A 24,483-nucleotide genomic window follows, 5' to 3' on the forward strand; every position below is an offset into this window, starting at 1 on the left:
ATTATTCCTGAAGCAGACAGACAGGGGTGAGAGGTGCAAGTCAGCAGCAGGCCGAGCAATGACCCGTGCCCCCAGCAGCTGCCTTTCCCCAGGAGGCTGTCTCTCAGCAGACCCCACTCCCACCAGGGGACATGAAAGGCTAGAGGAGGAGTTGGCGGGTGGCATTAAGGCATCTCTTTAAACTTGTTTGTTTATGGAAAGAAATTTCAGGCCAGCTGCTGAAAACCTGTATTTTATGGGTAATTTTTCAATTTATTTCACACTGGTATTAAAAACAACAACCCAACCCACCACGGAGGCTGTGATTCCACTGGGGTTGGCGAGGGAGGGGCGGCTGGCCTAAAGCAGCTCCTTTGTTTGCCTGAAAAACCCAGGGACAAGGCTGCTTGCCTTCCCTCGGAAAAACCAGACAAGGTGAAGAATGAAGATGGAATGAGGCAGAGGTTGTGGTTTAACAGGAAACAAGACAAAGTTCAGTGGAGGAAGGTAGAGGATTCAATGCCTGTCTTTTAAGGAGATGAAACTGAGGCCCAGATAATGAAAATTGTTAGTGAGAACTTATTCTGGGTTAGATGTTGTTTTTACCTCACTACCCCCTGCGAGGTCATGACAATTAAGATATTGTCTTGATTTGGGGTTGCTGTGAAGCAGATACTGAGACAAAGATTGGAGTTCAAGAAGTTTATTTGGGAATTGGTCCTAGGAAACATGGGGCTGTGAATAAGTTGTGAAACAGGATGGGAGGCCAATCCGTGAAGGGTGTGTCATCGACATAGGTACCACTGGGGACATCTGGAGCTCAACACTGCTGGGGAGTTCTGGGAAACAGCATAGACATGCCTCAGGCTATTCCACCTGTTGAAGGAGGAGGTTGGGGTCATTGCCCATCATTGGTTATCTCCATTCCACCACTGAGTCCATCAGCAAGGTTTTCTTTTTTTCTCCCAATTATTGTATTGTTCAATTTTATACTATTTGGCTCTTTTAAAAATAACTTCTATTTCTTTGTTGAGATTTTCTATGTTTTCATTCATTTCCAAATAATTTATAATTTCCTGCCAAAGCACTTTTTGGATGGCTGTTTTAAGGTCCTTGTCAGATGATCCCAACATCTGAATCATCCTGGTTTTAGCATCAGTGGATTGTCTTTTCTCATTCAAACTATGGTTTTCTGGTTCTCAGTGTGACAGGTAATATATGCTGGACATTTGGGCTGGTATATTAGGAAACTTCAGGCCCTATTTAAGTCTTTTATTTTAGCAGGCAACCTCACTTTTTAGGTTTAGTTTGTATCTCTCATCTACTTTTGGAGGCTGGAGTTGTAATGACCATTTAGTTTCTAGAACCCTTGCATTTCAATTCTGGTCTGCTTTGTTCTTCTGGTGCTACTAGGGCTAGCATCAGGCAAAGACAGTACAAAAATTATATATAAGTCAATGTCTTTCATGAATATAGATGCAAAAATCCTTAATAAAATATTATCAAGTAGAATTCAGCAATACAAAAAAAGAATCCTATACCATGGCCAAATAGGGTTTACTCCAGGAAGGGAAGACTAGTTCAACATTCAAAAATCAATCAATGCACTACATCAACAGGCTAAAGAAGAAAAATCACATGATTATATTACTAACAGATGCAAACATTGCTTTGTTTTGTTTTGTTTTACAAAATTCAACACCCATTCCTGATTGAAAACTCTCAGAAAAATAGCAATAGAGAGGAGCTTCCTCAACTTGTAAAGAGCATCCACAAAAATTCTACAGCCAACATCAAAGACTGAATACTTTTCCACTAAGATTGGGAACAAGGCAAGGATGTCTGCTCCTATCACTCTTATTCAGTACAGTGCTAGAAGTTTAGCCAATGTAATAAAGCAGGAAAAGGAAATAAAAGGAATATAAATCAGAAAGAAAGAAAAGCAAGCAAGCAAGCATACTGTCCCTATTTGCAGATGACACATTATCTTTGTTGAAAAGCCCTAGAAATCTACAAAAATACTCCTAAAACTAATAAGTGAGTTCAGTAAGGTGGCAGGATATAAGATCAATACATAAAAACCAGTTGTATTCTGGGTGACGGGCACTAAGGAGGGCACTTGATGGGATGAGCACTGAGTGTTATACTATATGTTGGCAAATTGAATTTAAATAAAAAAAATTAAATCAGTTGTATTTCTATATACTAGGGATAAACATGTGGGGCAACAAAATTGAAATACAATTTATAGTACTTTTTAAAAAGGAAAGAAAAATTCTTAGGTGTAAGTCAAATAAAACTCTTAGGACTTGAAAATGGCAAAACACTGATTCTTTTTTTTTTTTTTTTTTTTTTTTAATTTTTATTTATTTATGATAGTCACAGAGAGAGAGAGAGGCAGAGACACAGGCAGAGGGAGAAGCAGGCTCCATGCACCGGGAGCCTGATGTGGGATTCGATCCCGGGTCTCCAGGATCGCGCCCTGGGCCAAAGACAGGCGCCAAACCGCTGCGCCACCCAGGGATCCCGAAAACACTGATTCTTTAAAAAATCAAAGAGGACCTAAATAAATGGAGAGATATATCATGTTCATGAATTGGAAGACTCAGTATAGTCAAAATGTTAATTCTCCCTAAATTTATATACATGTTTAATGCAATTCGTCAAATTCCTAGCAAGATTTTTTTGTAGGTATAACAAAATTATTATAAAATTTATATTAAATGGCAAAAGAACTAGAAGAGCTAAAACAATTTTAAGAAAGAATAAGGTGGATGAGATGAGACTACTCAATTTCAAAATTTCAGTAATCAGGACAGTGAGGTACTGGCAGACAAAAGGATGCATGGTCTGCAGAACAGAATAGATAACCCAGAAACAGATTCACACAAATATGCCCAATTAATTTTCGACAAAGAAGCAAAAGCAATTCAGTGAAGGTAGGATAGCCTTTTCAACAAATAATACTGGAGTGTTTGAACATCCACAGGCAAAAAAATTGAACCTTGATGTAAACCTCATTCTTTATGCAGAAATTAATCCAAAATGGATCATGAACTTAAACATAAAATGATATAACTTCTAGAAAAAAAATATAAGAAAACCTTTGAGACTTGAGACTAGGCAAAAATTCTTAGACTTGACACCAAAAGCATGATCCATAAAAGGAAAAATTGTTAAAATGAACCCTATCAAAATTAAGTACCTTTGTTCTGTGAAAGACACTGGAAAGAGAACAAAGGGACAAATTACAGACTAGGAGAAAATACTAGCAAATTACATATCCAACAAAGGAATTCAGTGTGGAATAAGGAACTCTTAAAATGCAACAGTAAAACTAAAAAATTCCAATCAAAAATGTGCAAAAGACATGCACAGACATTTTGCTAAGAAGGATATACAAAAACTCGTACACAAATATCCATAGTAGCTTTGTACTTAATAACCTCAAAATGGAAATTATCTAACTGTCTTTCAATGAATGAATGGCTAAAGAAACTCTAGTACATTCGTACCATGGAATACTACTCAGCAGGAAAACGCAACTGTTCATTTTTAAAAGATTTTATTTATTTATTTATTTATTTATTTATTTATTTATTTATTTATTTATTTAATAGAGAGAGAGAGGGAGAGAGAGAAACACAAGCAGGGGGAGTGGCAGGCAGAGGGAGAAGCAAGCTCTGCATTGAACAGGAAGCATGATGCAGGGCTCGATGCCAAGACCCTGAGATCATGACCTGAGCCGAAGGCAGATGCTTAACTGACTGAACCACCCAGGTGCCCATAAAATACAACTGTTAATCATGCAACAACTTGGACAAATCTCAAGAAATTATGCCAAATAAAAAAAGCCAACCTCAAAAGGACACATCTACATGATTCTATTATATATTATCTGTGTAACAACGTAAGTGTAGAAATGGGGAACATATTAGTGGTTGTTAGGGGTTAAGGGTAGGGAAGGGAGAGGGTGGAGTCATAAAGGGATCATGAGGGAGTTTTGTGCAGGTCTAGTTAAGTATCTTGATGTGGTTGTAAACAAAGCTGTCCATGAGATAAAATTGCATCCCAGGAAACTCTTCAATCTCTGACAAACTGGGACAACTGGTCACTCTAGCAGGGGCTATCCTGCAGCCCCTGCAGGCCCAAGGAAAATTGTGGACTTCACCTGGAAGAAAATCCAGGTCGTCTGGCTGCTTAGGAAAAAGAGCTTGAAAAAAAAAAAAAAGAGCTTGTAGAGGTCAGAGCCAACACAGGCAAAAACTACTACATCATTATGGCAAGAATGAGAGTGGTCCTGTGCAATAGAATGGCCCGATGTTCACCAAACTCTTTTGGTTTTCCTCCTGAGCACATGGCTACACTATATTCCCCAGCCACCCTTGCAGGTAGGTGTGGCTATGTGACTGAATTCTGGCCAGGACATTGGTACCTGCCATAGGTGATCTTCCAGGCCTTGGAAGATCCTTCCAAGTGAGCTTCTACAGTGAGCTTTGAGACGTGTACTGAGAAAGCAGAGCACAACCTGAGAGTTCATGGAGGAGAAGGATTTGCTGACTTGGAACATCCAATATGACTATAATGCGTTGTAACCATGATACCAGTCTTATCTATTGTGACAGTGTCCTGTGGTTCCTTAATGGATGCCCCTGATGTGCACACCTCCTGGGATGCCATCAGCACCACTGGCCTCAATGTCCATCCTGGGTGCTTGTGTTGGGGGAGGGTGACCAGATGGCAGGCTAGGATTCCCAGACAGCTCCCTATAGCTGCAGAAACCCCAAGACCCTCTGTGGGTCAGAGCCGGGGAGAGGCCTGAGTTCTGGCTCCCAGAATCCTAGAAATAGCAGATTCTGAAAGGATTGTAAGACTCTAAGAAAACACAGACTCCCATCTGTTCCACTGAACAGATGGGGAAACTGAGGCCCTGCTAGCAGGAGGTGCTCGAGGTCCTACAGTGAACTAGCAGATGAGTGAGCACTCATTCATGCTACAGGTGTTTATTAAGCATTCTATGTGTTAAGCACATGAGTAAAAATAGAAGATCCTGCCCTCATAGAACTTATAAACAAGCAAATTACAAATATGAGCAGAACTGTGTACTTGGTAGGATGGAGAAAAAAGCAAGATAAGGGGATAAAGGAAATTGGTGTTCTGTTTTATCTGGAGTGGTCAGGAGGTCTCTCGGAGGTGGTAACCTTGAGCAGAGACAGACCCTGAAGATATCTCAGGAAGGATTTTCCAGATGGTGGAAATAGCAAAAAGCCCTACAGAGGGCATGAAGCAGAGTCTGAGAAACAGGAGAAGGCTGAGTAGCCAGAGCAGAGGGAGTGAGAAGAGAAGGGGCGAGAGGCTACAGCCAGCAGAGCTGTGTGGCCGTCCAGTAGCCAAGGGCTCTGCGCGGTCCCCACTGCACATTGTTGTTTCCCAGCCCCTGCTCACCCCGGGGGCTGTCCAGCTCCAGATTCTGAACACTTCAGCCCTGGGGGTGGTTGGATAGGGACTGACTTCACTTCCCACCTTCTTAAGGTTTGATATTCTGGGGTCACCTCATTTCTCCAAGTACCTGAATTCCATGTATAAGCCAGGAGACTCCTGCATCCAGAGAACTCATTCACTCATTCATCTTACAAACATGCTGAGCTCCTGATCTCTGTCCAGTGGGGGCCAGTGCTCTAGGGACTCAGGTAAGACCTCACCTCTAGCCTCAAAGAATTGACAATTTAGAGAGAGGGACAGAAACATTAATAGTTACCACTTAGTGTGATCCAAGCTGTGATAAAGAGATTGTGGGAGCCCAGAGGAGGCACTGAACCTGGCCTGAGAATCCACAAAGGCTTCCTGGATGAGGGGCATATCCAGGGTGGGGTCCTGAATGAGTAAGCAAAGAAAGGGGATGGGATGTAGGCTGACATTCACAGAGAGGCCATACATGAAAGGCTCAGAGGTGTGGGAGGCCTGGAGGAGTCTGTCAAATACTGCAAGGACTTGAGATCTCTGGGATCAAAGGCGTGAGTGGTGGAGTGATGGGGAAGATTAAGATCAAAGGAATCAGAACAAGAGGCCTGTATAGGCCCAGAGAGAGAGAGATCCATGCTGGAGCTTCTGGACTCCCATCCCACCTCTGCCCTGGACTTGCTGGGCTGGCTAAGCTAAGCACTCATAATCCCGAAGCCTCAGTGACCCCATCTGTAAAATGGAGCCATTTGGGTGGACCGGCTCCAACATTTGATCAAGACGGCAGGATGTTGTCTGCTGGTGTTCATGGAGCCCCACAGAAGAATGGCCCAGTCACAGCTGCCTCCCTGTGTGTCTCCTTCCCCTCCACATGCCTTCAAATGCCCTCATTGTATGGGGGACTCAGAGGATGGAAAGAAGGGACTGAAGGAGACAAGCCACACACACAGGATAAAGAAAGGCCAAGTGCTCAGCCAGAGGCTGTCCAAGGTAAGCTCCTCTGTGTCTGGAGCAGTGGCTGAGGGCAGGCGCTGGAGGCAGACAGGGCCCTGGCCTGCTGTGTGTGGCGGTGGGCACATCACGGCCTCTCTGAAGTGGGGCTTATCAGAATAGACTCTCACTGGGTGGCTTTGAAGATGACATTCTGTAAAGTGCTTAGCACAACCCCAAGCACAGGCCTCAAAAGTGGGAGCTACAGGGATTATTTATGACTGGTCCTGTTTGCGGTGGGTACGCGGCAGGGAGGAAGGAGTGAGCTCTCTGCCGGGTAGTCAGAGGGATCTGGTTCCGAAAGGGTTAAAACGGCCCCAGCTGCTCCCAGTCCAGTAGATAAGGTTGGAGGAAACACAGTCCAGTCCCCAGCCCCTTCACAAGTGAATGTATGAGGTGCCGGTCACTCGGAGTCAAAGATTAGGGGCTCCCCGCAGGCCGCGCAGGAAACCTGCAGGGTCAGTGGCCAGAAGGGACGCACGAGTGTCTTGAAAGAGCGAGGCCGAGCAGAGCGCGCACCAGGCGGTCAGGCCGCAGAGCCGGGCGCGAGACGCAGGCAGGACACCTAGGCGCGCAGGAGTGGCCCCGAGGGGCGGCGGGGAGGGGGTCGGGACGCGCCCCAGCACAGGGATGGGGGCCGCCGGGCGGCCGCGCGCCTGTACCTCGCGGCGGGCGGAGCAGGGGGCGGACCGACGCCAGACCGCGGCCCGCGGGGCCCCGCGACCCCGCGACCCCTGCCGGGCGACCCCCGCCCCCCACCGCGCGCGCCGCGGGAGCCGCCGAACGCGCCGCCCCGCGCGCCGGCTCCTCCCCGCCGGGGCAGTGTCCCCGCTCCGCCGACGCCCTCACTCGACCTGGCGGCCGGTCCGGGCGGACGGCGCGTCCCTGGCGGCGGGACCAGCAGGCGCCCCGCGGATGCGCCCGCGGCGCCCGGAGCAGCCATCGGGCCTCCGGGGGAGCCCCCGAGCGCCCGCCCCGACCAGGCTGCCCAGATGCGGGCGCCACTCTGCCTGCTGCTGCTCGTCGCGCACGCGGTGGACACGCTTCCCCTGAGCCGAAGGAAGAAGCAAGGTACACGGGGCGGCGGGCCGGGGGGCAGGGCGCGCACAGCGGGGCGGGCAGGGCTGCCCTCGGGACAGCTGCCTGGCGCCCCGCGCCCCCGGCCGCCGACTCCGTCAGACCCACTTTGCAGACGGGGAGACCGAGGCCCCGGGGCACCTGTCGAGCAAGCTGGCCAAGGAGGCTCCCCAAGGAAGGAAGGGGCTGGTAGGGCTCGCTCGCGGATTCGCTCCCTATGGTAGGAACATTGCCGAGAAGAAGGAGGGTGGCTCTGTGCAGAGACAGGAAGCCCCAGGTGCCAGGCTGGAGGACACTAGGACTAGGGGACAGAACTTACAAGAACTAGTGACTTACAAGCCATGACAAGTACAGCCCTGGGCTGGGAGTGCAGATGCCCCAGTCTCAGCCTCATCATTGACCCTGACTCCCCCTGTCACCTTCCGGGAAGGCAGTATTCCTTAGCGGCCCCCTACCCCCTCGGGCAAGGACATGAGCTTTGGGAACTCAGGGAGCCCTGAGACCTGAATTCAAGTCCATTTATTCTGAGATGACTTGGAAGAAACCCCAGAGCTCCCCAGTTTTTCCATCTTGACCACCTGGGAACACTGGGAAGGTAAACCAAGGTTCAGACAATGAATGTACGTGGGGCACAGAGGGGCCCCTTGTACCCTCGGGGTCCTATGTCACAGCCGCTCACTGTGAGGGAAGGTCCCCAGGAGGTGGAGTTGAGGCTGTTGCTGCAGAGTCGGGGTTGGCAGAGCCCATGGGGCTCCGGAGGGCAAGCAGGCGAGCAAGTCTCCCGAGCTGGTACCAGTCTGAGAACCAGCCTTGGAATACCAGCCACCATGCCAAAGTTTTCCCTTATTAAGGGAATCCCCATCGCTCATTCCATTTTATAAAGCCGGGTGCCAAGGCTCACATGGGTTAAGTAACTTTGCTAAGTTGTCCAGCAGATGAGTGGAAGACCCAGTGTCTTCTTTCTTTCCAATTGTGGTGTTAGGTCTGAACAAGGCTACAAGGGAATGAGAGAGTCTGACCTCTAGGGGCTTCTAGTCCATTTGAGTGAAAAGCCCTGCGGGGACACCGTCATTCCTGGAGTAAAGCAGAAAGCAGAGAGGGGCTATGGGAGAATGGGGTGGTGGAATGGGCTGGGGCTGGGAGACTGGCCCAAAAGGCTCCAATCCCTGGTGTGTCTAGATGGAGGGACCCAGGGGCCCGAGAAGCAGTGGGCTTCAGGTGAGCTAGGGGAAGTTTACAACTTCACAGGGATGCTCCTCCGCGAATGGCCCTTGTATAGTGGTTGAGTCCATGGGCTCTGGAATTGGCCTGCCTGAGTTCAGATCTCAGCTTCCCCCAGTTACTAGCTGAGTGGCTTCAAGGAGGTCACTTTGCCTCTCTGAGCCTGGGTTTACATCTGAGGGTCTTTTAGAAAATCTCTAAGATTTTTCTCAGTTTTAAAATGTACCAAAGAAATAAAAATAAAAACTTTCTCATTGACTCCTTTTTTAAGAAAGGAATAATAATCTGAAGTATCCAACTCACAAGGTACACTGGTGTGTATACTAAGTAAGTAGCCACGTATACAGGTTCCTAGTGGGCATTTGTAGGTACCAGTCATCATTTCCCGGCCATGATGTCTCTGGCTACTCACAGCAGCCTAGTGGGGTTGGGGCCTGGGGAGATGCTTATGATCTGGATGAGGATACAGAGAGGGAAACTGATTTGAACAAGGTTGCACAGCGGGTAAGTAGCAACGCAGGCTGGAATCCCACTCCGGTCATGATGGCTCCTGAGCTGTGCTGGTCTTCCCTTCTCAGAGCCTCCACTTCCCCATCTGAAGAGGATCCAGTTGGGGAGATCTTTAAGATGCTTCACAGTTTTAAAAAGATACACACACACACACACACACACACACACACACACACACACACAGATTAAAGATAAAGAAAACTTCCACATCCCCAGTTGCTCCGTGAGGAGCTTGGGCATGGCTGCTCCTGATTCTGCCCAAGTTTAGCAAGGAGGCTCTCAGGACCCCTCCCTGCTATAGTTGGTGTCTTGTGTATGGGACACAAACATGCCCCATCCAGCATCTCCAGAGAGAGGCTTGTAGCTCCACTTATCAGTCAGGTGCATTGGAGAGAGCCTTGCATTTCAGTCCCACCCCAGACTCCTTTGTACTGTGTGACTTCGAGCAAGTGGACTCCCTTGCTCCTGCCAACAGCCTCAGTTTCCCTGTTGGCACTGGGGTGGGGGTGGAGGGGTAGGAAAACCCTTCCTGTAGCATATTCTGCCAATTGGTCACAGGAGTCCTGGTTTGGGAAATGCTGGATTTAGCATAATTCTTGACTGCAGGGCTTATCAGAGCATTAATGGTGAAGCGGTAGGGCTAGATAGCAGGACCTTTCCGAAACTAATTATGCAGCAGAGGCCATTTTTCTTAAGACAACTGCTTAGAAAACTCTACAGGACATCCCTGAGGGTCTTACCAGCTTTGACATTTTGCTCTAACTCTAGGAGGAGAATGTATCCTGAAGGCACCTAGGCCCTGGCTGTGTTCCATGCATCCATCCCTTCACTTGTTCATTCAACAGTTGCTACAGGGCAGCCTCTGCGCCAGGCCCTGTGCTGGGGATCTTGGAGATGCCGAGGTGTCCAGACCTGGGGCCTGCCCTTGAGCAGCTGCCAGGGGGGATGGATGCCCCGTCCCTGACTTCCCTCGCCTCCCCTGCGCGCCTGAGTCCTGAGCCTCAGTCTTCGGCCTGTTCTGCAAGGCCCAGCAGCTGCCCAGCCTGAGCTGCTGCCCTCAGGGCCTGGCACCCGCAGACCCATGCTTCCTCAAGCTCTGGCGTCACTGTTTTTTGATGAAACCCAATTTTTCTGTTTCTTCCCCCCCCCCCCCCCCCAATTCTTCTGTTTCTGAGACAAGAAAGAATGAAAGAACAACTTGAGAATGGTTCTTGGATCTCAAGTGTCTCTTACAAAACAGCATGTTGATTAATTAAGTGTAAATGAATCAAAAACAGATGGAAACATTTCTCTTGAAACATGCTGGGGTGTCCTAGCAATGGGACTGTCAGGAAGTGTGAGGGAGCTCTGGTCTGCACCCCTCAACCCCGATATGGAGCTTCATTTGGGCAATGAGGAGAAGACCGCTTGTGATAGACTTTCCTGATGTTCAAGGCCTTCTGGGGAGGGGGCTTGAGTGGAGGCATGAGTCCCCTACCGTCACATGGTGATTTCAAATCTTTTTAGACCTGAGGCATCCAGGGGCAGAGGGAATTCAGGGCATCCGGCTCTGGAATTCAGATAGCCCTGGGTGCAATTCCTGAGCCCTCTCCTGCCTTAGGTGTGTGGCCTTGGGCATCCCTCATGCATTCTCCAGTCTGTGGTTCCACATCTGGGAAATGGGAACAGTACCTAGCCCTTTGGCAGTTGGGAGGATTCACTACAGCCCCAGAGGGAAGGTGTCTAGAAGCATACAGTAGGTGTTTTATAAAGACTGTACCACCTCTCCCTCCCATTTTACAGCAGGCTGGTGTGCTGTCTGGACTGGGGGTGGGAAAGGAGGTTTCCTGTGGGTTGAAGCTCACCTCTTCCCTTGTCCCTTCTGTGAGTCTGTCTTTCTTCATCTGTGAAACAACTGTGGCAGCGCCTCCCTTGGTGGGGTGAGTGTGATCATTCTCTGTGAATTGCAGAGCTCCATGTGGACCCTGGAGGCCAGCAGCTCTGTCCCCTGTACCTGGCAGAGAAGCTGAGACCCAGCAAGCAGGTGCCTGAGGCAGTGACAGAGATGGGGAATGACCCAGGGTTCTTGTTCCAGGGCTGAGCCAGGGCTGGGGGGGCACAAGACAAGGTGCATCCCTCTCACTGGCGGCATCCAGGTGACACCAGGTAAAGCTGGCCCCTGGGGCAGCTCAGATGGGGCCAGGGGTGTTAACCACACCTGGAGGGCTCAGGTGTGAGTCAACAGAAGGCTCCGTTAGGCAAGTCATCCTTGCCTCTTCGTAAAAGATGGCTTTTCTTCATAAAATATGGCTGGTTGAGAAAAGGAAGGCGGTATGCTTGGCACGTAGTAGGTACTCAATAAACTAGTTTGCTCACGTGCCCTCTCCTGCAGCCGGTTCTGGAGCCAAACTTGGGCTCACAGGGGATGCTGCTTTCACCTCACATGCCCCTTCCCTTGAGGGGGGATCCACCTCCCTGTCCAGGGATGGAACACACCCAGCCCCCATCCAGTCACCAAAGGAGAGCCTTGAGGCCATGTCGTGAGGGCTGGCCATGTGCCAGGAGCTCTGCACACAGGGAATCCTCACTATGGTGCTGCCTAGTGTTACACCCATTTCCCAGACAGGGGAACTGAGGCTTGGAGAAGGGCAGTGAGCTGCCCAGGAACTCCCAACATCAGGGTCATGGACCTAGAGTTTCGGAGGCTCCAAAGCCCATGCACAGAAATACAAATTGGTCCTGCTGATGACTTGCCAGGGGCTGCAAGGTGAAGGCATCTGAGAGGAGCCTTACCACAGGGATTTTTTCAGGCAGCGTAGGGGTTGGGGACTCCAGCAGGATGAAGAGAGAGTCTGGTCAAGTGGAAAAGGCAAAGAGGCTGTATGGCCAGAGGAAGTGGAGGTCCGATTGCGGACAGGGCCTGAGTCCAATCATGGAGGGCTTTGGAAGCCACTTGCATGTACCATCATCACAAAGAAATATTTATTCAGCCCCTCCTCTAGGCCAGCCTCTGCACTGGGAGCTGACAAGGACAGTAGAGATGCGTGCGCTCCACCGTCCCTACAGTCAGAGAGCTCAGTGCCTCCTTGAGATGTCAGTTATTACAGATCCATCAGAAAGACTGACACAGGACCCCACTGCTCCTCAACACAGCCTTGGGTGGCAGGCAGCTCAGCAGTGTTCCTGGACTCAGCTGAGCAGTCTGATACTCCGTGAGGGCACATTGCTTGGTCAAGGTGACCTTATCCATTTCGTTCTCCTGTGTCTTTATGTCCATCTGAGTTCACTGTTTATTCATCCATTTTTCCATCTAGTAAAAAAACCTGATTCTTGCATTAATGCAAAGTTTTCAAACTGAGGTTTGCATATCAGGGAGATAAATTTAGTTAAGTACAGCCAGCAATTTTGAATGAAGTGGAGTACAGGGCAATGGGACAAGACACAACAATATAGAATAGAATAAAACAAGGTGGGGTCAGCAAACTTTTTTTGTAGAGGGCCAGGTAGTAAATAATTCAGGCTTTGCAGGCTACATATGACCTGTCCCATACTCTTAGTTCCCAGGCCATACAAAAATAGGCTGAGGGCCAGATATGGCCCATAGGCTAGAGTTAGTTAGCTAGCCTCCTTTTTTAGAAAATATCAGAATGTATTGCAAGTATTAAGATTAAATGTCATTGTGAGAAATGCGTGTCCGTTTACACATATATGTGAATATGTGAGTGAGTGTGTAGGCTCGTCTGTGTGCACGTGGATGTGGGGTATGTGTGAATGTGTGTGTTTGTTCTAGTGAGTGTGTTCTGCATACTGTGTGTGAACTGATATAAAACTGTAATTTTTACCACTGTCAAGGAAGTATGGAGGCTGCTAGATCAGCCTCCATACAGTCCTTATAAATCTCTCAGAGACGGGTCCTAGGAGGGTCCCTATATCACAGATGGGGAGACTAAGGCCCAGAGGGCCCCGGGGCATGTGAACTCTGGGAGTCTGGCTGCAGAGCTTCAAATGCTACACCAAACTGTCTCTGAGCAGCAACTGCCCCTGACACATTTTGCAAGTCGTATGGCTATTTCTGATGGCATCTGGTGGCCACGTCCTTCCCAAGACACATGACTTTTAGCCCCAGAAGGTAGAACAATGGGGCAAGGCTCTAAACATCCTCCTGCATCGGACACCCCTGAGCAGCCAGTGTGTGCCAGGCATCGTGTGGGCCTTTTGCAGTGATCCTGCTGGGCAAATGTGGTTGCTCCGTCTGCCCTTACAGAAGAGGACAGCAGGTTCAGAGAGGGAACCTGGTTTGTCCAAGGTCACACAGGAGATGGATGTGTGGCCTGGGTCTTCCAGATTCCAGACCTACAGGAACAAATCCTGCCTACCAGACTTCTCTGGAAAACCCATTAATGGTTAATGCCATTAACCGCCCTCTGGTTCACACAGCACTTCCCAGTTTGTGGAAGGGTTCCACTTGCCTTTTTTATAGAATAATGGAATGCTAGTCCTGAAAAAGCCAGTTGAGACCTCTGAGATCAATATTTGTGCAGATGGAGGCTCAAGCAGGGCAGCACTTCACCCACCATCACCTGGCTGGGGGTGGAAGCGAGGGTGCAGCAGAGATTGGGGAGGAGGGGAGGGCGACTTTGGAGAAGTGGAGGAAGGTGGCTGACTCCAGAGCCTGGAAGTCCTGGTGTAGGGCTCCTGAGAGCCTCAGTTTCCCTGTATGACTTGGCTGTGCTGGGTCTCCCGGGTCTAGGATAAATGTCAGATGATAGATGGAATCAAGAGGGCTTCCGTAGCTAGAAGGCTTTTGGCAGAGGTTTCTTAATAACGAGAAGCCAGCACGGGTTGGGAGCCTCAGATGGGCCTGGAGTTACCTGTGTGCCACCCAGGGTCTGTGGCCTGGCTCTGTGCTTCCACAAGAGGCAGCTGACTGAGGCCAGGGCCAGACTCAGAGCCATCACAGCCTTGAGGCCAGTCCTTCCCTTAGAACTGTGGGCTGTGGACACTGTCCGGACACAGAACAGCCCCAGGCGTGGTGGGTACCCAGGAGCATGCTCCTCACCCGTATTTCCACACACATGTATGTTCCTAAAAAACTTTTTTTTTCTTTAAGAGTACTTAACTTTCACTGGCATCAAAGGTTTCTTAAAGTCTGCTTTTGATTTGGTTTTACGGTTGAACGTTTACTCTATGCCAGATGCTGTTATCTGTATTATTTTATTTTATTTAACAATGTCAAGCACTGTTCTAAGTGCTAGTACATGTGAACTAGTTAAATTATTTTTTAAAATATTTTATTTATTTATTCATGAGAGACACACAGAGAGAGACAGAGACACAGGCAGAGGGAGAAGCAGGCTCTCCATGGGGATCCCAATGTGGGACTCCATCCCAAGACCCCAGAATCATGCCCTGAGCCTAAGGCAGACAACCAATAAGCCACCTAGGCATCCCTAAAGTTTCTTTAAAAACCTATGAGGTGGATCCTGTTATTACCCCTGCTCTACAGATGAGAAGACTGAGGCACAGAGAGGTTAAGTAATTTACCCAAGGTCACACAGCCAAGGTTCAAATCCTGCCTGGTCCCAGAGCCTCAGCTCTACTGAGCTTAGTTGCCTCTCAGCTTTATTTAATCCTCGTAGGTTGCCGTGAGAACTATTATCCATATTTTATAGAGGAAGAAACTGATTTAAGAGAAAAGGGTATTCGTTGAAGTATATGAAATTGCCATTTTTATAAGTCAAAAACAGCCCAATATTAGCAATTTCATATGTCTCAGTCTAATAGCTTGGCAGAGTAAGTTTGACAAAACCAGGATTTAAACCTAGACAATTAATTCCAAAGCTTGGGTGCATAACCACCTTGCCAGGCCTTCTTCCAATCAGCTACAGAATAGCCTATGAGGTAGTTTGATCCTATTATTCTACAGAGGAGTCCCTCCAAGCTCAGAGAGGGCAATTGACTTGCCAAGGGCACACAGCCAGGACGGGGAGAAGTTGGGATATGGCTCCAGGTCTCCTTGGGCCAGAGCCTCCTTTCTTGGCCTGTGCAACAGGCAGCACTGTCAGACACATGCCCTCAGCCCCAACCTCGGGGATCCCTCCAGGTCCCACAGGGAATGGTCTGGTTCCCATCTCAAAGGGGGAGGCACTCCTCTCGGGCATGGCTGCCTCGGGCTGGGCCACCGCCGCCTGCCTGGGGATGATTTCTTGGAGTAATGCCACGTGATTCATAGGGCCCCTGCTCTGCGGTCCATGGTGGGGGCTCCAGTGTGCCATTGTGGTGGGGGTTCTGTTTCACCAGCTCAAAAGAAAGGCATTCCCAAGCCCGGGGGAACCCAGAGCACATGGGGAAAACCACTCCCTTTCGCCAGAAGCCTCCACTTTCCCTGAAGCCCAACAGCAGTACCCACATCCTCAGGGGTGGGGACGTGCAGAGAAAGAATGTCACCACTGCCCTTCCGGAGCCTGCTCTGGGGTTGGCAAGTGGGCACAGCTGTCTCTAGCAAGTCCCAGATGAGCAGTGGGAGGCCAATGGGCTGTCACGAAGGCCATGGGCCCTGCCACTCACTAGCTGAGTGACCTTGGGTGGGTCACCGCTCCCTTCTGTGCCTCTGTTGGCCAACTTGCAAAATAGGACATTTCTATCAAATAGGGGGAGCGCTCAAGAGTTCCAGGTGGGGAGGGTAGGATTGGGGCTGTGACATCTATGGGTCCAGCTCCTGTCTCTGCGACCGCCGTGCTTGGGTGAAAATATTCCACTCCCGAATCTCCGCGTCATCTGTCAGTACAATGGAGACGATAGGAGCATCTATGTCAGGTGGTTGTCTTGAGCATTGAGATTATGTTTGTAACGCACCTGAGAGATAGTAAGTGTTCACTTAATGGCAATAACCATGATGCGCCATGGGAGGTTGGCTCTTTCTAGTGTCCAGAACATTCTAGCCTGATGTCAGACATGTCCCTGCCTGTTTGGAAGTCCTCAGGAGACCTAACTTGCTAAAAGAAGGTCACTTTGAGGAGCCCAGATTCAGAGATTAGAGTGGTCCTAAATGCTGTGTGACTGCGGCACAGAGACCATTCTCTCTGAGCCTCTGTTCACTCTTCTGTGAAATCAGACCTCAGAGGACAGCAGTGAGGATGGAAGGATGTGTGTGGTATGTGTGCGTGGTGCTGGCACATTATAAATGTATAAATGATGTGATGGCTATTTGTGGATGAGGCCGTCGTGGGGCCTGACGTCCTACCCTCTGCCCACAGCAGGCTGGAAAAACCCCGTCAGATGCTGTCTTTTGGACATGCTTTTTCTTCCTCCTCCCCCCTGCTCCCCTTCTGGCAGGCATTTGAGTCAATCAGACTCCTTAATTCATAGCACATTATCAGCACCAGTCATGCAAAATCCTGCTCTTATTTTGTATTTTAGTTTTCTTTCTTTTTAAAGTTGTTACGAATTATTCTTAAATTTATTTCACTTATTTAAATTTTTTCTTTTATTTAAACATTTAAATTTTATTTTTGGAGTTTTCCTTATTAGTAGTTTTAATGTTTAATTGTAATTAAAAATAACTTTAATGCAGGGCGCCTGGGTGGCTTAGTTGGCTAAGCATCTGCCTTCAGCTTAGGTCATGATCTCAGGGTTCTGAGATTGAGCCCCACATGTGGTTCTCCCTCACCCTCTCCCTCTGTTCCTCCACTACGCCACCCCCCCCCCCCCCCGCCTCCCACTGGCTCCTGCTCTCTCTCTCTCTCAAATAAATAAATAAAATATTTTTTTAAAACATAAAGGAAATCAGCTTCCAATACTTAAAAAATGATAATAATTTTAATGCATTTAAATTTATGTTACAAATGCATTTTTAATTTTACACTTACATTTTGTTTTTCTACGTTATTTTTATTTTATCTTAGTTTTAAAATGCTATTTATTATATATTTTTGTCAATTTTCACTATTTTTATTTGATTTTCATTCCCCTTATTTTAACTTTTTCAATTTTTTTATTATGTTTTATTTTTATTTTTTCCACTCTATTATTGTGTTTCCTGAATTTTTCTTGTCAATTTATAGGACCTCCTTGCGTTGCCTACATATTGACCTCTTGTTGGTTTGGACATTGGAAATATCTTTCTTCAGTCTTATACCCATCTGCTAACATTGTATGTCCCTTGGGGAATAGAAATCATTACTTATGATATGGTTCATGTGGTCAAATCCCATATGGGCTTTTTGTGGGAGGAGGTTTCCATCTGCCTTATGGTCTGGGCTTTTTGATCTTAGAAAATGTTGGCAAATTGAATTTAAATAAAATATATTTTTTAGGGGGCAGCCCTGGTGGCGCAGTGGTTTGGCGCCGCCTGCAGCCTGGGGTGTGATCCTGGAGACCTGGGATCGAGTCCCACATCAGGCTCCCTGCATGGAGCCTGCTTCTCCCTCTGCCTATGTCTCTGCCTCTCTCTCTGTGTCTATGAATAAATAAATAAAATCTTTAAAAAAAAAAAATATATATATATATATATATTTAAATGTCCTTATGAGGGGTGCCTGGTTGGCTCAGTTGGTAGAGTGTGTGACTCTTGATCTTCCGTTGTGAGTTTGAGCCCTACATTGGGCATAGAGGTTAGTTAAAAATAAGATCTTTATTTTTTTTACTTTTATAAAAAAGATTATTTTTAATAATCTTAAAATTATTAAGCCTTTTGCTGAGCAGCCCCAGCAAAAGGCTGCCACTTCCCAGGGCTGCTTTGTCTAAAGGGCCGCAGTTTGTAAATCATCTTATTCCCTTGCATCAACCTTATACCACCACCACCACCACCACCACCACCACTACCACCAAAGGAAAAAAGAATACAAACACTCAGGACATTTGTGTGCAAAGCTGACTTCACTGAAGGTCCTCTCTTCCGCTTGGAGTAAGTCATCTTGTCTGTCCTCACAAACAGTTCAGGACCCCCTTGGCTGACCTTGGGCCCTGAGAGACACATACATGGCTTTCAAGGGTTTTCCTCTGCTTTCGGAGAGTCAGCAGGGAGTGGCGAACAGGCCTTCTGGAAGGTGTGACCCCCAGCAGTTTAGAACTTGGACTCTGCTTTGTATCTACCTGACTCCTCACTGTGAGTTCATGGGTCAACCACTTCATCTCTCTGAGCCTCAGTTTTCTCCTCTATGAAGATGGGGAATGTGTAACCCCAGCTTTGTTGAGCTGTAGTGCATTTTAAGTGATGTAACACAAGGACCAGGGTGGCATGGGTTCCTGCGTGCTGCAGAGGCTCAGACAGCATTAGCCGGGCTCTATTCACTTGCAGTCCTGGTCCCTTCGAGGACCTGCCAGTGACCAGCATCTCTGGCTCCATGATGCCCATCTCTGTTGCAGACCTTTGTCCTGGTTTTCACTGGGCAAGAAGGATGATTCCCATTTTGCAGATAAGGAAACTGAGGCCCAATGACAGTGGATGTCAAATTTTCATGCCAGTGCAAGCCCAGATTCTTGAGTTCTATGCCTGGGTTTCAGTTTGGTGGAGACAGTGCCTCGGGGTCATGAGAGGGTTAGAGCAAAGGTCATCAACCTGTTTCCCTGTGCTCTTGCTACCCCCACCACATGCTGTACCTGTTTCCCTTTCTTCTTTTTTTTTTTTTATTGGTGTTCAATTTACTAACATACAGAATAACACCCAGTGCCCGTCACCCATTCACTCCCACCCCCCGCCCTCCTCCCCTTCTACCACCCCTAGTTCGTTTCCCAGAGTTAGCAGTCTTTACGTTCTGTCTCCCTTTCTGATATTTCCCACACATGTTTCCCTTTCTTCCACTCACTTCCTCCCCACTGGTGTCATACCATTTATTGAGCACCTACTATGTGCCAGGTACTCTGTGTGCATTGCAACCTTAGGAAATTGGTACCCATTTGACAAAAGAGGAAAGTAGGACCCAGGTGGGGGAAGTCAGTAACCCAGGTTCTGTGGGAATCTGGGTTAAACCCAGGCTGGGGCTCCAAAGAGCTCCTTTTAACTGTGCCAGGAATTGGTTAGCTAAATGCAGGGCAGAGCATAAGACTGTTTGGCTCTTATTTGGTGAGTGCTTGGCATATACACCAGGCACACCCCCAGGTGCTCTGTGGGTTCTTACCTCCCATTATCCTCCAGGCAACCCTTGGATAGCATCATTTGATTTTGCAGATGAGACACTGAGGCTCAGAGGGGTCCAAGGGCCTTCCCAGGGCAAGGTGGCAAAGCTGGGATCCAAACTCCAGGTGTGTGACTGGGGTCCCACCTGCCCGGTGCTGCCTCCTCCTCCCCATTTCCCACTGTTGGGCAGTTGGTCTGGGGGACTGGCCTAGGCAGATGTCACTGTGACTCACCACCTATTCTCAACTCAGACTTAAAGAGAAGCCACCCTGTCAGGGCCTCGGGGTTCACCCCATCTTGAGAGTAGCGGGTGTGCAGCAGATGCAGGGGGTGTGACTGAACAGCAAGGCTGCTTCACAAGCTGACGGAACCCAGGACAGGTACCTGGTTCTGGTGGCCTGTGGAAGTAAAGAGCGACAGCAGGGCAGTGAGCACCACCAGAAGTGATGGCAAGGAGAAGCAGAAGTGGTTTGGGCATTTACGGAGGAGGCTGTGGGGTAAACATGATTGTGGGATTCTCAGATTAGGTCTCCTTAGATCTGAGGCGGGGTAACGGATCTGTAAACACCAACCACACCAGGACTGGGCCACCTCCCTTGTGATTCTCCTAGCAGCCCCCCAGGCAGAGCTCGCCTATCCTCCTCGCCTCCTTCCACAGCTGCCAGCCTCATCCAGACCACCCGAATGACCTAATGACCACCTAATGACCGCCACCCAGTCCGTGGGCCGGCTCCCACTCCTGCCCCTCCCGCCCCCACCTCATGCCCCTCAGCACCAGCTGGAGCTGAGGCAAACACTCACCTGCTTCTAGAAGATCGGCACCGTGCCAGCTGCTTCCGAGCCCACACACCCCGGGCTGGCCTGCTCACCCTTCCACCCCACCTGCCACCACTCTCCCCCCGCCACCGCCCCCCTGCCGTAATAGGCTCTTTCCAGCCTCTGGACCTCCGTACTCACCTTTCCCTGTGTCAAGAATGCTTCCCTTGTATGTCTTAGTGAGGCCATCCTTGGCCCGGATCCTCCTCCCCATCGCTCTCTTAACTTTCGCTCACTCCCTGTCACTACCTCAAATACTCTCTCTTCAGGACACAGATCTTATGAGCAGAAGGACCCTCTTGTTCGCTGATGTGTCCTCAGTGTCTAGGACAGTGCCTGGCACAGAGAGGCCCTCTATAGGGAGGAACTAGCTTTCCAGTGAGTTGGTGATCGTCTCCATTTTACAAATGAGCAAACAGGTTAAATAACTGTCCCGGGAAGTAAGGGTGGAGCTGGAATTTGAGAGCAGGTTTGTCTGTTCCCAGACCTTGGCTTCCCACCTCCACCCCGTGCACCTCACTAGGAGCAGGACTGATAGGGAGCCTCATATACAGTGGGCAAAGGGTGTCACCTGCAAGAGCCAGCCACCAGCCGTCCTCAGCCCCAGCGCAGCAGCTGGTAGAGTCTGCCTACCCTCCCAAGTCAGGTGCCAGGGGCCAGACTGTACACAAGGCCAGAGGAGGACCAGCTGGCTAGAGATAGAGGGGCAAGGGCACCTCTCCAGTAACCAGGGTGCCTCCAAACAGGTGCTTGCCTCTCTCTGGGCATCAGGGCACCATCTCTAAAAGGACATTACTGGGATCCCTGGGTGGCGCAGCGGTTTGGCTCCTGCCTTTGGCCCCGGGCGCGATCCTGGAGACCCGGGATCAAATCCCACGTCGGGCTCCCGGTGCATGGAGCCTGCTTCTCCCTCTGCCTATGTCTCTGCCTCTGTGTGTGTGTGTGTGTGTGTGTGACTATCATAAATAAATAATGTATTAAAAAAATAAAAAATAAAAGGACATTACTATCCTCACACTACAGATGTTAAACTTTAATAGACACTCCCCAAATTCTCTTCTCAAAAGGGAGGTCTGGATGACTTCAGTCTTACACAGTTTCCATATGCCGTAGGTCGCAAGTAGTATTTCTTTCTTGTTTTAATCTTCATTTTGAAAATTGTTAGTGAGGCCAGACAGCTCTTCGTGTGGTTTCCGGCCCATTTGTTTGTCTTCTTTGAATGACTTATGATATCTTTGCCCATTTCCACCCCCCCCTTGGGTTGTTCCTGTTTTTCTTATTGATTTCTAGGAGCTCTTTGTATATTAAGAATGACAATCTGAAAAAAAAATGACAATCTGCAGCCTACTTTGTGTATAAGTGGCCTAATGATCAGACTGAACTTGTAACAGAGGGTTGCAAACATGACATGTGCTTTTTTTCCTCCCTCTCTTTTATTCTCTCTCTCTCTCTTTTTAAAAAGATCTTATTTATTCATGAGAGACACACAGAGAGAGAGAGGGAGGGAGGCAGAGACATAGGCAGAGAGAGAAGCAGGCTCCATGTAAGGAGCCCGATGTGGGACTCAATCCCGGGACTCCAGGATCACGTCCTGAGCCAAAGGGAGACTCTTAACTGCTGAGCCACCCAGGGATCCCTCTTTTATTCTCTTATATCTCTAAAACTCAGTCCTCAAATATTTGGATGATCTCAAAGCTTTTTGGTATTAAAAAACTTAGCCGCCAGTGGTAAATTTTAAAAACATAGGTCTAATTCCAGGGTCTCTTCTTCCACATTACAGACTTGTCTCCTGACTCCATTATCTGCCCTGTGGAGAGATGTGTCATCCTCTCTCCCTCCTTCCCTTCCCTGTGTGTTGGGGAGCAGAAAAAGGGATGGGGACAGGTACAGTGGTCTCTTACTTCTCTGGTGCTGTTGTGGCCTCACAGCACTGAATAAACTCGGGGTCCCAACCCCAGTGAGCAGCAGGGCAGGGTGTCAGGTCTAAACTTGCCTATGCCTCCCTTCATGCTCCTGGACCCCGCAGGTGTCATAACTGTGACAGGGGTGTGACTTATCAGGGGAGGAGCGTGGACTCTACTTCTTCCTATCTTCCTACTATCACCACCACCCCTTGGTGTCCCTACAGCTTCTTGCCTCTTTGGGTGGGGAATCTGCAGCTTGGATCAAGATCAACTGCCTTCTTCAGTACCTTTGGCAGAGAATTGGCTGAAATGGTGGCAGTGCAGGCTTTCCCCAGGTCTGCGCAGGCCCATTCTGCATCTCTCACTCATTCTCCCCTCCTCCCCAATATGCATGGGGAGAGTCAGTGAATGTGTATCCAGCAGTAGGCGAAATGCCATTTCCACGGTCGTCAGGTCCCCTCTAAACAATGAGTGATTCTCTTGCCACCCCCAGATGGGTTTAGGGAGATGGGGAGTGCTCAGCCCTGGCCCCAGCCCCTGTGGGACAATTTTTTTGGATGCACTTCAGAAATGCATTTACCCAGGATGGGGAGGTGATGGAAGAGGAGGTGATAGGGGGGTGCAAAGATAGTTGGCCCCCTCTTACTACGCCCTGGAGCCTATGTCAGGCCCCAATTTCATACTCATGAGGCATCTCTCTTAAGAACATTGTGGCAGGGGAGGGGAGGACTCAGAGACTGCTTCTACCAGTTTGGGAGCAGCAAGCTAAGTCCTGTTCATTCATTCATTCAGCATTTACAGAGCACCCAGCATCCCCAGCACTGTGCATGGCACTGGGAGGAGGGATGGAAAAGACAGAGAACCTGGGAAATTTACCTTCCAATCTAGAATAATATTGTACATCTTCTAAAATGTTTCAACAGGTCTGCGATTTGTCTTCTAACTTTGCCTAATAAATAAAAGCAAATGAGAGGGGGTGTTTTGTTTCTTGTGTTCACCCTTATGTTCCCGGAGTCTAGAATAGGGCCTGGTACATTGCAGGTATTCAAGAAATATGTGCCCAATGAATGATGGATAGGTGAATATTGGACCCTTATGCACAGTGGGTTTTGACAGATGGAGATTCTGAGGCTCAGAGACAAGGAGGATCTTGCCCTAGGGCCCGAAGGTCTGGGACAAGAGTCCGCATCTGCAGCTCTCTCCATTCTGCCAGGATTTGAGAGGAGAAGGGAGCCTATGAGAAGAGGCCAAACCCAGAATCAGGCTCATGGAGATGCTTCGCCTCTCATGCCTGTAGGCCCAACCAGATTCTCGACTCTGCTACCCCTCAAAACCTCCTGGTCCCCAGGGTGCTGGCTGAGAGGGCCAGGGCTGTCTCTGGAACCCTGACAGGGTCTGGCATGAGGACCAGCCCCGACTTTTAGACCTGCTCCCCTTCCCTGGTGCTTACTGGCAGTGGGGCCCCGGGATGTGTCTGTGCTGACTGCTGATCATATACCCAGAGCTTCCTTGGGCTTCATCTTATAAGCTGAGGAGAGTGTCTATATTGAGCCAGTTCTGAGGGCTAGCTTCTCCCTAATACTTAATAAAAACCACTGCTTATTAGGACGACCTGGCTTTAAATTTCAGCTTGCCACTTCTCAGTTGTGTGATCCTGGGCAACTTACTTACCTTCTCCATGCCTTAACTTCTATGTCTGTGAGAGGAGATAATAACACTCCATAGGATTGTTGCAACAGAGTCTGGCCGTGTAGAAGAAGCTCCATGCTACTCACAGATATCCTGCTGCCATGCACCTACCATCTGCCAGACCCTATTCTGAGCGTGTCACGTGCCAACTCTCTGAGCCTTCACAACAACGTAAGAGACAGTTGGTATCCCCATTTTACGGATGGGGATACTGAGGCTCAGAGAGGTTAGGTTGAGGTTTGAACCCAGGCTGTCCGTCTCCAGCCAGGGCTGCTAACTGCTCTTCCACCCCTCCTACTGCCATTGGCACTGTGAGACATCAGGGCTTGAAGGGTCCTTAGTGATGATCGCAACCCTCAGGGGCTGCCTCCAGAACTGAGCGAAGGGAACCAGAAGGATTGGGCTCAAGATCCTCAGCCTCACACCCATCCAGGCTTCAACCAAAGCAGCTCCTTCCTTACCTGCCTTATTACCTCAGTGCCCACATTCCGTCTCATTATGGGAAACAGAAAGCTTCCTTGGCTGCAAATATTTTGAAAGCCCTTTATCAAGACCAATCGTTTGTTTTTCTGCTGGGGAAACTGAGGCACGAGGCGATGAAGAACTCTGCGAAGATCATACAAGGAGTCTGAGTCCAAGCTGCGACAGGTACCCCTGTCCTGATTCATAGCCCTGCACCCATCAATCACAGGACTTCAAAGGACAAAGTAGAGGAGGTTGCTTGTAGAGCTGTCAAACCCA

General features: G+C 48.9%; 1 protein-coding gene across 1 annotated transcript in view; it reads left to right on the forward strand.

The window, feature by feature from the left end:
* The first annotated feature begins 7,421 nt into the window (after nt 1-7,421).
* The window catches only part of RSPO4 (R-spondin 4), a 35,273-nt gene continuing 18,211 nt past the window's right edge, over nt 7,422-24,483 (forward strand). Inside the window, exon 1 of the mRNA XM_038572987.1 lies at nt 7,422-7,500. Within this exon, the coding sequence (XP_038428915.1) occupies nt 7,422-7,500 (79 nt within the window). The remainder of the gene's footprint in view (nt 7,501-24,483) is intronic.

The sequence above is a fragment of the Canis lupus genome, chromosome 24 (assembly GCF_011100685.1).
Source record: "Canis lupus familiaris isolate Mischka breed German Shepherd chromosome 24, alternate assembly UU_Cfam_GSD_1.0, whole genome shotgun sequence".
Classification (NCBI taxonomy): Eukaryota; Metazoa; Chordata; class Mammalia; order Carnivora; family Canidae; genus Canis; species Canis lupus.